General features: G+C 37.3%; 1 protein-coding gene and 1 long non-coding RNA gene across 3 annotated transcripts in view; one reads left to right on the plus strand and one right to left on the minus strand.

The window, feature by feature from the left end:
* Positions 1 to 14,312, plus strand: part of LOC143035519 (uncharacterized) — a 109,357-nt gene extending 95,045 nt beyond the window's left edge. The window contains exons 3-7 of one of the 2 annotated variants that reach the window (XM_076202389.1): positions 1,342 to 1,664; positions 9,286 to 9,421; positions 10,721 to 10,854; positions 12,569 to 12,714; positions 13,516 to 14,312. In XM_076202389.1, coding sequence (XP_076058504.1) covers positions 1,342 to 1,664; positions 9,286 to 9,421; positions 10,721 to 10,854; positions 12,569 to 12,714; positions 13,516 to 13,660 — 884 coding nt within the window. In that variant the 3' untranslated portion in view covers positions 13,661 to 14,312. The remainder of the gene's footprint in view (positions 1 to 1,341; positions 1,665 to 9,285; positions 9,422 to 10,720; positions 10,855 to 12,568; positions 12,715 to 13,515) is intronic. The other variant, XM_076202390.1, reaches the window with a different exon arrangement.
* The window catches only part of LOC143035520 (uncharacterized), a 405,305-nt gene that overhangs the window by 282,264 nt on the left and 108,041 nt on the right, over positions 1 to 15,000 (minus strand). The gene's annotated exons all lie outside the window — the stretch shown is intronic.

A 15,000-nucleotide genomic window follows, 5' to 3' on the forward strand; every position in this document is an offset into this window, starting at 1 on the left:
AGCCAAGATGTCGGATTTTGGTCGCCGGGGGTGGGCCTGGGTCCTTGGGAGTTTGGATGTTTGGTTGTATAGGGGTGTGGTTGTGTGGTTGTGTGGTTGTGTGGTTGTGTAGTTGTGTTAGTGGATGGGTGTGTGGATGGGTGTGTGGGTGGGTGGGTTGGTGTGTGAGTTGTTGTGTGAGTTGGTGTGTGAGTTGAGTTGTTTTCTGCTGTGTTCTGCTGTGTGAGTAGATGTGTGTGTGTGTGTGTGTGTGTGTGTGTGTGTGTGTGTGTGTGTGTGTGTGTGTGTGTGTGTGTGTGTGTGTGTGTGATATACCATGGTCATGGATCACGTGTTGGACTAGTGATTCACAGTTATTAACCTCCCGGATGAGAGCTCAGAGCTCGTTTTACCGATCTATGGGTAATACTGTGACCTTACATGCACACACACCCAACTCCCCGCCCACGAGAGCTGGAGTAATACCCCACAGCAAAGCGATACTGAAATTATTTCAGTCCCTGGCGGAAGTCGAACCCAGACCGCCGCAGTGACAGGCGACATCTCTAACCACAGCACCACGAAGTGTGTGTGTTTGTGTGTTTGTGTGTGTTTGTGTGCGTGTGTGCTTGCGTGCGTGTGTGTGTACGTGTGCTTGCGTGCGTGTGCTTGCGTGTGTGCTTGCGTGTGTGCTTGCGTGTGTGCATGCGTGTGTGCGTGTGCGTGTGTGTGTGCGTGCGTGTTTGCGTGCGTGTGTGCGTGCGTGTGTGCGTGCGTGTGTGCGTGCGTGTGTACATGTGTGTGCATGTGTGTGTGTATGTGTGTGTGTATGTGTGTGTGCACGCGTGTGTGTGCGTGTATACATGCGTGTACGTGTGCACATGCGTGTGCGTGTGCACATCCGTGTGCGTGTGCACATCCATGTGCGTGTAGCCGTGTGCATTTCCTCACGTTTACACGATCAATAGTCATATATTGAATTTCTGATTCCATGTCTCTCTTTCCTCATGTCATTCTTTTCTTCTTCCTTTTTTCCTTTTCCTCCTCTTTCTTCCTTTGTCCTGTTATTTCTCCTCTCTTTTATCTCTATTTTTTCTAATTTGTTCATCTTCCTACAAAGTCATACCACGCTGACAGGAAACGCGTTGATTCATAACGTGGTCAGATGCAAATACCCAACCCCTTCTTTTCTCTCTTTTTTTTTATTTTTTAAACATTCCTCATTTTCCCATTTCTATGCCACCTCTCCTCCTCCTCCTCCTCCTCCTCCTACTCTTCCTCTTCCTCTGCTACCTTCTTTCTATTTTTTTTCAACCATTGAGTATTGACATAATATTTTCATTTTTTTTTTTTTTTTGCCAGAAGGAAACAGATTCAGCCCCATCCAGTCTCCTGAAGTCACAGAGGACGCGGCCCTAACCAACCCATTTCGCGGCGACGGAGCCGGGGGCGGGGAACGCCCTCGAAGAATCTCCGGCTTCGCCTCCGCCCTCCACGTCGTCAAGGTCGATGTCCCTGCAAGGGTCCAGGAGGGTGAAACGGTCCAGTTGGTCTGTCACTACGACCTCGATGGTGACAATCTCTACTCGCTCACCTGGTGGAGAGGCAAAGACCAGTTCTACCAGTTTAGTCCTGACAGTATACCTGAAGTCACTGTCTACACCGCCCCTGGCATACACGTAGATGTAAGTCTATTTCATTCCTTCATTTTGATTTGTCGAAGTTGGGTGATTGAATGTAGTTTAGTTCCAAATTTGAATTTGACGTACATTAACGCATAAGCAAAGTTTTGTAATGTCTATCCATTGTGTATTGGCTTATGTTCGTTTGATTTTTTATTTGTTATTCATTATTGGTGGTTATGGTTTGGATGTTGTTCACGTATTTTTTCATTCGACCTAATCATGTAACAAAATTCTTCTTATTGGCACTTAGTTATTCGAGCTAACTGTGCTGTTCATATTCTGCCTCACGTTAAACAATCTTATTCAGACATAGAGAAATCTCTTGGCCACAGTTACAATAATTGTCTCCAATAATGCATTAAGACAAAGTACTTTCCTGAATGACACATTAGACTAAGATTGTAATGCACGAAAGTAATGTTTTTTTGGGGGCTTTTATGGATCTCGAAAAGGCTTACGACAGGGTAGACAGGAAGGCACTGTGGGAGGTACTGCAGATATATGGGATAGGAGGAAAGCTGTTAAGAGCAGTCAAGAGTTTTTACGAGAGTAGTAGTGCTTGTGTTAGGATTAGAAATGGAGAGAGTGAATGGTTTGAGGTAAAGGTGGGACTTCGTCAGGGATGTGTTATGTCGCCCTGGCTGTTCAATCTGTCAGGGGTTGGAGATGGTTGAAGAAAATGGAGAAAAGTGGGAGGTGAGCCAGTTGTTGTTTGCTGACGACACTGCGCTTGTAGTAGGATCAGAGGAGAGATTGAGGAAGTTAGTGACAGAGCTTGAGAAGGTGTGTGAAAGAAGGAAGCTGAAGATAACTGTGGGCAAAAGTAAGGTGATGAGATGTACAAGGGGAGAGATTGACAGCAGGCTGAAAGTGAGCATAAAGGGTGAAAGACTGGAGGAAGTGGTTAGTTTTAGATATTTGGGTGCGAATGTGGCAGTGGACAAGATGCAGGGATGATCCGTCATCCAGGAGGTGCCAAGATAAGAGGGAGGGTAGAGGGGGGAGGGAAGTGGAGTGTATTTAGGGATGGAATGGGTGGGAATGGTTTTTATGCCTTTTTCTTTTTAGCTACCACCCTTGTAGGGGGGAAAAGCCCTTGGTATATGTATGTATATATACACATGTATATCTATTCATATTTATATATATTTGATGCATATATAATACCGTACGTATACATAGACAAGATTTTATACATATATGCATAAATAGACATATTGTAATTCAAATATGACAGTGTTGTTTACGGCTACAAAATAGGCTTGTCAGATCAACATTCCCAATTTATTTTTTCAGGCTTCTGCATCCATTCATATATTGTGTGACAACAAACAAAACTCTAATAAATGTATATCACGCAACATTTCGTGTTTCTGTGTAAATGAGTTGGTCTAATAGACCATCATAAAAAAAAAAAAAAATCATGATGATTATGTTGCTACTTATTGGAGTACAATTGTCCGTTATTAACTGAAATAGGCCGGAATAGATCATTAACTAGCTATATAAATTGTTAGTTCGTCCATATTTGGAATATGCTGTTTCCGTATGGTCACCGAATCTTGTTAAAAACATTGACAGATTGGAAAAAGTACAACGGCGAGCCACAAAACTGATTCCAAATATCAAAAATAAACCTTACGAAAATCGACTAAAACATATGAATCTATTTTCCCTAAAAAAAGCGCAGACTCAGAGGTGACTTGATACAGGTCTTTAAGATTTTTAAGGGAATTGACAACATCAAAAGTGAGAAAATTTTCACACTGAATGAGAATCAGACCAGAAATAATGGTCTCAAACTGTCAGGAAATAGATTTAATTTGGAAGTGGGTAGAAACAACTTCGCCAGCCGTGTAGTTAATGAATGGAATAAACTTCCTACAGAGACTGTGCAATGTAGTTCAGTTCGAGGCTTTAAGAATCATTTAGATAAACGCCTAAGCAAGATGCTGTAATGATTATCGTTTATTTTATATTGTTTATTTGTTTTGCTATCATTTGTTTGTTTATTATTAACTGCTTGGGTCTCATTTATCATCAGTTATATGTCAGTTTATTATTTACTACTTACCTGTTTGTTTATCATTTAACTATACATACACGTTTATGTATTTCATTTATTATCTACATTATTATAGTTTTTATTTATGCATTTATTTATTTGTCTTTATTTTTTTTCTCTACCGACCTAGATATGGACCAAAAGGTCTCCTGTCAGCATGCTCCGCCCCCTAGGTGCGAGTAGACCAGAATTAGCCTAGAACAATCAAATAGGTCTAAATAAGATAAAATAGGCCTGAAAATGATTTAGTAGGTCCGTATAGGATCATATAAGGTAAAATAGGCCAGAATAGGACCAAAGAGAACCAAATGGGACCAAATTAGCTGGAATAAGCCCGAATAGGACCAAATAAGCTGGAATATGCTTCAGTAGGTCCAAACAGACCTGAATAACTCTGAATAGATTCTAATAAGCCCAAATATATCCACATAGCCCCGAATGGGTCGAAATATTTAAAAAAGGCCAAATATTAATTCAAACTTATTCATATCTTGTCCTAAATGTTACCATTAACTTTTCATTTCACTTCATTGTATTTATTCATTTTACCTTTATTTCTATTTAAAAGTTACTCCAAGTTAATCCTTACAAGTAGAAAAATTTCCCACATGCGTAAATGTATCCCAGATTAACAAGTCTAGTCCTAGAGCATCAATAAAACGACAATAATCAGCCTCCTAATACACCTAGCTTAGTCAAATTCCTGAGCTCGATCCGGGAACAAAATGCCAGCCCACGGGGTTTCACCGTCAAAGAAGATCTCTAATATTACTCAGTCCTCTGGTCATTTCACTTTGACAAATTTATACAATTTAGCGATCGATAGGCTTACCTTACTCAGACATCTGATCGGAAACCATGTTTAAAAAAAAAATGTTTTTATGATGAGAGCACCCTTCCTCCACCCCCATGGTATCCAGTAACGATCCTTGAGTTTTGCCTTACCGTTCTATCGGGAGAGTAATTGAAGTCTTCTATATGCTGTGTAAGTGGGTGGGCTATTTCAGAGTCTCCGGCTGGTATCAGGAAGGAGTGGACGATGCGAACACTTCGGAGACGGAAACCTTCAACTCGGAAGAGGAAGGAAAAAGGAGGGGGAGAGAAGGGAAGAGAAGGGAAGAGAAGGGAAGAGAAGGGAAGAGGAAGGGAAGAGGAAGGGAAGAGAAGGGAAGATAAAAGAAGAGAAGGGAAGAGAAGGAGAGAGAAGGGCAGGGAAGAGAATAAAAGAGGAAAAGAAAGGAAAAGAAAAGGAAAGAAAGGAAAGGAAAAGAAAGGAAAAGAAAGGAAAGAAATGAAAGGAATGAAGGGAAAGAAAAAGGAAGGGAAGGAATGAAAGAAATTAAAGGAAGGCAAGAAAGAAAAGGAAAGGAAAGAGAAGGAAAGAAAAAAGGAAGGCAAGAGAAGGGGAAAAGAAAAGAAAGGAAACGAAAAGAAACGAAATGGAAGGAAAGGAAGGAATGGAAAGGAAAGATAGAGAGGAAGGGAACGAAAGGAAATTAAATGAAAGGAAAATAAGGAAAGGAAAGGAAAATTGAAAGGAAGAAAAGGAAGGAAAGGAAGGAAAATAAGGAAAGGAAGGAAAGGAAGGAAAGGAAGGAAAAGAAGGAAAAGAAGGAAAGGAAGGAAAGGAAGAAAAGGAAATGATAGAAAGGAAGGAAAGGAAATGGTAGAAAGGATGGAAAGGATGGAAAGGATGGAAAGGATGGAAAGGATGGAAAGGATGGAAAGGATGGAAAGGATGGAAAGGATGGAAAGGATGGAAAGGAAGGACAGGATGGAAAGGATGGAAAGGATGGAAAGGATGGAAAAGAAGGAAAGGATGGAAAGGAAGGAAAGGAAAGGAAGGAAAGGAATGAAAGGAAGGAAAGGAAGGAAAGGAAGGAAAGGAAGGAAAGGAAGGAAAGGAAGGAAAGGAAGGAAAGCATGGGAGGGAAGGAAAATAAATAAGAAGGGAAGGGGAGCGAGGGGCAAAGAAGGATTGGGGAAAAGAAGTGCAAGGTCAAGGGCAAGGGCAAGGTAAAAGTCAAGGTCAAGGTCAAGGGCAAAGGCAAGGGCAAGGGCAAGGGCAAGGGTAGGGCAAGGGCAAGGGCAAGGGCAAGGGCAAGGGCAAGGGCAAGGGCAAGGGCAAGGGCAAGGGCAAGGGCAAGCTTTTAGAGGCCGGAGCCAAGTCAAGGGTCGCCTGCAGGCCACAGATGGAGGCCATGTGGGTGTGTGTTTAGTCAATATTTGCATCCGCGGGCTGAAATGCCGAACCCTTAAGCTCATATGTTCAATTATGGCGCCCTTGTCCGATATTTCTTCGTTTTTCTTTTGGGCTAAAACATGGTTTCATCATCTTGTTCACCATCTTATTTTGCGCCATCTTCTCCTGCACTATTTTGTTCTGCATCGTATTTTGTAAGACCACCACCTATTGCAACATGTTTTGTTGCAATACTACTGCAACATAATTTATTCCAACATCTTTTATTGCAACATCTATTGCAACATTTTCAATTACATCTTCTCTCACATCATCTTCCACTACAACTTCTATTATAACATCTTCTATTACAATAACTTCTATTACAACTGTTGTACCACCTATTGCACCATCTTCTATTGTGCCATATTGTAATGCACCACCTTCTAATGTATCATCTTCTGATTAGTCATCTTCTTGTGCATCATGTTCTATTGTACCATCTTCTATTGCACCATCTTGTTCTCCACCATATTGTTTTCCACAAATTTCTTGTATATCATCTTTTTACACCTCCTTCTTTTCATTTTATTTTGCCATCAATTCATCTAGTTTTCACAACCTTCTAGTAATTTCTTTTCTTCTTCCATCTTCTTTATCTCATTTTCTACGTTACATCATCCAATCTTCTTTTCATCATAATTTAGTTTTATTTTATATTAACTTTTCAATTTTCTCTCTCCATGCTTTCGCTTTATTTTAGAATAAGTTTTATTTTATCTTTATATCTTTATTCCAGTTTTTCTTCACCCTGTCATAGTTTCATAGCAATTTTTTCATCATCTATCTTGCATTATTTTCCTTTTATAGTTTTTTATTTCATTATTCTATTTATGATGTAGGTCGAGGTGACGTTAGTTTGAACTCTGTCGCCAGCGAGTTGGACCAAGAGCATGATTCATCAAACTCCACGATAAAAAGTCCTCTGTAAGGGGAACCGTCATAGCCTCCTCAAAAGTGTTGCTCGCAAAGTTAAACAGAATCATATATATATATCTATATATAGATATATATATAGATATATATATATAGTATATATATATATATATGTGTGTGTGTGTGTGTGTGTGTGTGTGTGTGTATATCGATCGATCGGGTAATACATTTGATATTAATACTTTTATTTCATTCGACGCCACATAATTCCGTTCAGATCAGAGAGCCCAATCTACACTTATTCTGACCTAAATACCCTTTTGCTGACCTATAGCGCCACGCAACTTCATTCAGCTGAGAGGAACCCTCCCCGTTGCTTGTCCGAGTTCAACTACCCGAAAGCTTGGCCCGTCCGCGTCCATTAGAGAGCCCGGAAGTGTGTCTATCACTGTTTCCTGTAGCTGGACAAAAGCTGTGCTCCCAGAGTTTCCGCTCTTCAGGCGCCGTTTTTTTTTCTGGCGGACGGAAATTCCGACCGGTCCCGCCACGCCTCGGGTGCCACGCCGCGATTACGAACTGCTAAGGGCAAATCAGGCGGACTGGGGAACCCTCTGCTCTGTCATGGCACCCAAATGCAGAATACATGGAGGGTTAACGAATATAGGAACTGATTTGCAGATGAATGTGTGAATTAAGATATGTTAACATGAATAAGTATGAAGATCCATATCATATTTACATACATTTATATATAACTACCTACCTACATGCATGCATACATTACATATATGTATATATAAATGCACACAGCCACACACACACACAGTCACGCACACACATACACACAATTATATATATATATATATATATATATATATATATATATTATATATATATATTAGATAGATATAGATAAAAATACATATATATATGTACATATATACAATTACTGTGAATGATAAGTATGTAATTGAGTAGACAAAGTCCCCCGATGACCGTAGCATACATCATATGCTATCATTAAACCAACAGTACTGAAGTTAGTTACCACGGAAAACTTTCGAAAAGATCTTTCCAAGTGAATCCCTTACCAAATATTATCATTAGTTAGTGAGCGTCTGGTAATTTGATTTAATGTAGAGGATATCTCTAAGAGAGTACAAAAAATATACATGCATAACAAGCTTCAGCAAGGGAAAAATCTAGTTAAGAACTAAGGCACAAGAATTCTCTTTCACTAAAGAAGTTGCATCATATTTCCTAAATCTAGTAAATTATAAAGTCTGGATCTTGGCATATATATAAACAGAATATCTACCACCATTTTTTTTACCTAGTATAGCTGCAATTTTAAAATGCAACTGTGCTGTTTTCTTTTTCAGAATTCAACCACGTTCCATTTCTAACACGTTATAGCATTTTCCGCCAGACTAGTCGTATCTTTTTACTAATACAGCAAAGCTGAGTTTCTGTTTTCTCATAATTTTAACAATACATTACCTTAACCTTTGTACATGTTCTGCCAAGCATAGTTTATTTGAAATATTTTACAAAACATAGTCATTTAACTCTTTGAAGCCCTTAGTTGACGCTAATTTATTCTATTAAGCTTAATTTTCACTGTGTTTCCGTGTTACTACTCATAAAAAAACAGATCATTTCAAAAGGTGCAGATCTAAAAAGAGTCACAGTCAAAACTATTCCAATATGTAAGATCGGTATATGTCGTCTTCATTCTGTGTTTACAACCATCTGGTGGTCGACAGGGAAACCAGTAATACCCACAGCCTTCTACCAATTTGTAGTCGCTCTCGATACGATATTAACCCTCTTCTTAGCGTGTTTTACAAACCTTTGTCACCTATTTATTCTATATTTGTGTTTGTGTGTGTGTGTGTGTGTGTGTGTGTGTGTGTGTGTGTGTGTGTGTGTGTGTGTGTGTGTGTGTGTGTGTGTGTGTGTAAATAATATTAATGAAATCTTTAACAACGAGAGAGTCCATACATATGTTAACGGGGAATGGTTGAAGAGTTTTATTGGTCATAATACTATACCAAAATGAAATATATAAGTTGACTATAATGCTGAATGAGTTCAGTGATTAGTTGTTGTTGTTTTCTTATTTATAAAAAATGTACCAATACATAATCTGGTGTGACGATGAGTGAAGTCATAGTTTCTATTTTCTTTCTGAGATGAAGTGAATTGTCTTTATTTCGATTTTGGGGGTAACATCATTATTTTTCCCTGTTTTGTAATATTCAATCTATTAAACATAACATCGATATTCATTCCATTTCCTAAAATGTCGATGTTGTTTTTGTTGTTGTTACATATAACAGAGACCCACAATCCAGATATAATGTGCTTATATCTATGTGCCTAAAATTTACAATGATTATTTTTTTTTCTTTTTTCTTTTTTTTTACCCACTAAAGAAACCACGTTCCGGGGGTAATGTGGTAATTCTCCGGAACGTGAGCCGGACGTCGGCCGGGAAGTACCGGTGTGAAGTCCTCGCGGAACATCCGAGCTTCGAAAAAGACTCGAAGATCACTGCAATGGAGGTCATAGGTGAGTCCCGAGGTTACATCGTCTCTTCCCAAACCTGATATAGGGTAGTGCCTGCATACGTAGTTACTATTTTAGGGAAATTAATCCCTTATATGGACACGGTTCTGGTGCGACAAGATATGATGAGGGAAATTAATGACGCCTCAATGAACCAAATCATTCAGCATTCCTTTGTGATTGGAGACTAGTATCCATTCAAAAAAAGATAACTGATCGTTTATATATTCTACTACTTTATCATCTCCACGACTCAATTTGTTTGTAATTTTGTCTCAAATGAATTCCCAATGGCTATTCTCCACCAAATACCAACTACTTCCTTCCAATCCCACACCTCTGTGACTTACTTTGTATTTGTGTGCAGACTATACGCCAATTTATTCTATAGTACCCACCAACCATCAGTCTTCGTCCCTCTCCCCGCATTCTTAGGCAGACAATTTAAGTAGTAGAGGCAAATCCCCTTTCATAAGTCCCGGTTTTAATCTTCCGACCCCTTTAGCTGAATACAAAGTACTTTGCCATATGAAACAAAAACTATACGTCGGAAAATGTATAGGACAAGTACTAAAATAATCTTCTTGAATGTCCTGTGTGGTAAAATGGTAGCGTCTTTACCTTGTGGTAAAGAATCCTACTGTCAAGGGTTAGGCTCCCAGTGGCAGACCTATTTAATCCAATTTTATACACGTGTATTAATGTGAAGAAGAGTTATTTCTTTTGATAAGCATACACCCCCTATCACGTGTAATTTTGTTGAACACAAGGTCACACATTACCGCAGAGAGCCACACTAATAAATGAATAGATAAATAAATAAATAAATAAATAAATAAATAAATAAATAAATAAATAAATAAATAAATAAATAAATAAATAAATAAATAAATAAGTAAGTAAATAAATACATAAATAAATAAATGAATAGAAATAAAAGTTAAAAATCCTAGACACTAATTTTTTCAAGGACAATCACGACTGTATGAATCACCAACACACAGTTTCACAACAGTGATTCTTCTAAGCCGATTAAAATACTCTGCCGCTAACAAGGATAGAATTTGTAAATAATGTCACCGTTTCAAAAACGTGTAAGGGGTAAAAAAGCCTTTGGTATATGTATGTATGTATGTATGTTTCGAAAACGTTGAAGAATTTTCTATTTAGAAAATATACACAAAGAAATCAAGTTAGCAGTCTATTCCAACAGATGGGGACAAAATAGGATTTGATATGCGATATATTGAGAAATTATTGAAAGTTGTTACTATATTTTGAATCCCTTTATTTACACCCCAGCCGTGCCCAAAACGGCGCCGCACATTGAGGTAAGCGACAGCCAATACTCCCCGGGAGAAATCCTAGAGGCCAACTGCTCATCCACGGGTGCGGCCCCTCCTCCCAAACTACAGTGGCTCATAAACGGAGATAAGGTAAGGAAGAGTGAACTTTTAACTTTAGAGTAAAACATAAACAACCACCTATCCAATACAACCCACTCAAAGAAAGAGGAGAATGAAAACATAAGTGAAATAAACAATTAAGCATATATAATAGATGCAAAGAAATAGAAATCCATAAGCACAGCTCCATCCTCGTGTATTACACATAGAGTATAACCAAGTCAAAACGTTATTGAACAACAAGATTGGCGCCTATTTAAATAATCACTTTTACATTCAAAGGGTTTCACTAAGGATTTCTCGTCTAATTAGAGCGATTGTTTTCATCTTCTCTTTATCCTATGAACAAAAGCGTTCAACTTGAATTTTTGCTTTAAAATATAAAATTGAATGTATGCCTATTCAGATAACAAAAAATTAAGTAATGAACTTATATATATATATATGTTGTTGAAGGTAGAAAAAGAAGTCACGGGCCTAGTTCCATGTTTGTGAGTTTATTCCTGACCGGTTTTGCGCTATGCTTCTTGTGTATATACATATATATATATATATATATATATGTACATATATATATATACATATATGTATATATATACATATATGTATATATATACATATATGTATATAGATACATATATGTACATAAAAATAATCACAATAACGCGTGACGAAAAGATATTGCTGAAACCACAGGGAAATTAAAGTTGGAATACTGAATGTTTTTGTCTATTACGACATCCTCAGAGCACAAGAAAGAAAAAATAGAACCCAATATTTATACAGAAGTAAGAAAACTGGGAGAGGTTATAGCCACATAAAACTTCGGACATTATGTGTATGTATGTATAATGTCCGAAGTTTAATGTTGCTATAACCTCTCCCAGTTTTCTTACTTCTGCATGAATATTGTGTTCTATTTTTTCTTTCTTGTACTCTGAGGATGTCGTAATAGACGAAAACGTTCAGTATTCCGACTTTAATTTCCCTGTGGTTTCTGCAATATATGTACATATATATATATACATATGTATATATATATACATATGTATATATATATATATATATATATATATATATATATACATGTATATATATATACATGTATATATATATACATATTTCTATATATATATATATATATATATATATATATATACATGTGTATATATACATGTGTATATATATACGTATGTATATATACATATGTATATATATATATTATATATATATATATACATGTATATATACATGTATATATATATACATGTATATATATATATACATGTATATATATATATACATGTATATATATATATATATATATATATACATGTGTAATCCCTAGGTACGTGTATATATATACGTATGTATATATACATATGTAATATATATATATATATATATTCATATTTTATCTTAAAAGTAACATACGTAATTGAAATCTGCAACAACCATTGTTTTAAGGCGAATAAGTCACTAAATACGAATGAATGATTGTCTAGTTAAATTATATAAGATATTCACTCACACATTCACTTTCAAAACAGAAGCACTGCCAAATACTGTGCATTTGTATTTATGATGAGAAAAACCTCTTATCCAATTATTTAGTAAACTTAAAACACCACAAACGAGTGCTTTAGACACAAACAATATCCGACTCTGATGAATTCATGTGAATACGTATTTGTTCGCTCATATACATTGTTGATCGTTCGCTCCCCTCCTCCCCCCACGGCAGATCTCGGACCATCATTTGCAGCTCGTCTATGAGCCAAGCGGCAGCCCCAGACTTCAACTTCGTTTCCTTCTGCGTGCTTCTCACTTCCAACACGATGGCCGGGCCCTCCTAACCTGCACAGCCTCGCTACTAGACCTCTATTATAGGTAAGGACCATTTTCACCATGGTGTACAAGAAATATAAGTTATTCCTACTTTTTATATTCTTATTTTTTTAATTGTCGATTCATATGTTTATTTGCTTGCTTGTACGTTTGATTTTTTTTTTATCAATTCACCTAAAATAGAATAGAAGGGCTATTTCCATTATGGTGTACCAGAAATAGAGTAGAAGTTATTCTTACTTTATATTCTAATTTTTTTTTTAATTATCGATTCACATGTTTGTTTGCTTGTGTGTGTGTGTGTGTGTGTGTGTGATTCACCTTGTTTTTTTTATCACGTGTTGGACTCGTGATCGACAGCTATTTCCCTCCTGGAAGAGAGCTCAGAGCTTGTATGACCAATCTATGGGTAACGCTTTGACTTTACACCCACACACACCCCAACTCCCTGCCCACGAGAGTTGAAGTAACGACTCGAAGCGCAGCCATACTGAAATTATTTTCAGCCCTGGGCAGGATTCGAACCCGGACCACCGTAGGCATAGTCTGAGACTCTACCAACCACGTCACCGAATGTGTGTGTGTGTGTGTGTGTGTGTGTGTGTGTGTGTGTGTGTGTGTGTGTGTGTGTGTGTGTGTGTGTGTGTGTGTGTGCACGCTTACATGCGTCTGTGTGTGTGCGCGCGGGTGTGTCTGCGCGAGCGCTTTCGTGCATAAACAGAAGTATGTACCCTTTTTACGCGACTTCATATCTTTCTACGCACATGCGTACATTTGGGAATACCAAATGATCCACCCAATGTAATCCCCACACTAACCCAACTTTCATCCCACTTTCCCCAGATCGAGTGAGGTTTTGCTGACGCTCCCAGGTATAAAGGCTGCAGCTCCTGTTCAGAAACTCTACGGAAACTGTGCAACAAATCGACCAAGCTCATACTTCATTATCTTGTGCCTCATTGGTCCGCTCATCCCATATGTTCTCTAGGACACAGAATCCCTTGTACATGCCACAACCATACCCACAAGATAGGAAACCTGCGTCACAGGGATATCACTGATTCCTGTTCTAGCCTTGTATTAGAGAAACAATTACTCAGCTATATCCTGCGATGACTTTTGAAAGTATCTAGCCATGTTTGCCTGCGTGTATGATAGTTAATGGAAAATTATAAAGGCAAATATTGAAACATGAAGAATGGAAAAAAGTCTGAATACTTCCAATTGGTTTTGTACATATGCATATATGATTATCATAATGTCTTTCCGTAACCCAAGTATGTTCACAAACTACTACTTCATCCTATGTATGAAAAAACATGCATATCTACGGATTAAAGTAGGTGCATGTTTGTACACACATATACATGTGTGTAGACATATATGTATGCATATACATACACATACACAATATATGTATATATAAATTTATGTATATATGTATACATACATGTGTTTACATATGGAAATATACAAACACACACACACACACACACACACACACACACACACACACACACACACAGACACACACACACACACACACACACACAGACACACACACACACACACACACACACACACACACACACACACACACACACACACACACACACACACACACACTCACTCGCACACACACACGCACGCACACACCCCATATATATATATGTATGTATATATATATTATATATTATATATATATATATATATATATATATATATATATGTGTGTGTGTGTGTGTGTGTGTGTGTGTGTGTGTGTGTGTGTGTGTGTGTGTGTGTGTGTGTGTGTGTGTGTGTGTGTGTACATATATTTATATATATATACACATACATATATATACATATACACACATATATATATATATACATAAATATATTATATATATTATATATATATACATATATATATATATTATATATACATATATATACATGACTGCATACATATATATTATACATATGATAAATAATCGACCTTACTACATGTGAGTAGCTTCATGCAATACATGCTGTATTTGCAACTTAGAATGTAAGAATATGTAGTATATGAAGTGAATTTTGATAATGTCAAACATGTATGGAGGTTTAGTCTAACTGTATATAAAAATGTTCTACGTCTGATTGTCTGAAACTAAATACATGATATCGTCGACCAGACATCGACATTCAAATATGTTTTGATAAGGCGACTTATGCTTTAACATTATGGAAAACAGTCTATATGCTTTGCTATTATGGAAAAGTGTCTATTTCTTAAGAAGGAAAGTGTTTATGTTTATTATGTAAATTTTGTGTAAGTCAAGATTCAAATAAAAATGTATG

The sequence above is a fragment of the Oratosquilla oratoria genome, chromosome 19 (genome assembly GCF_046742065.1).
Source record: "Oratosquilla oratoria isolate Oo_2021 chromosome 19, ASM4674206v1, whole genome shotgun sequence".
Taxonomy (NCBI): domain Eukaryota; kingdom Metazoa; phylum Arthropoda; class Malacostraca; order Stomatopoda; family Squillidae; genus Oratosquilla; species Oratosquilla oratoria.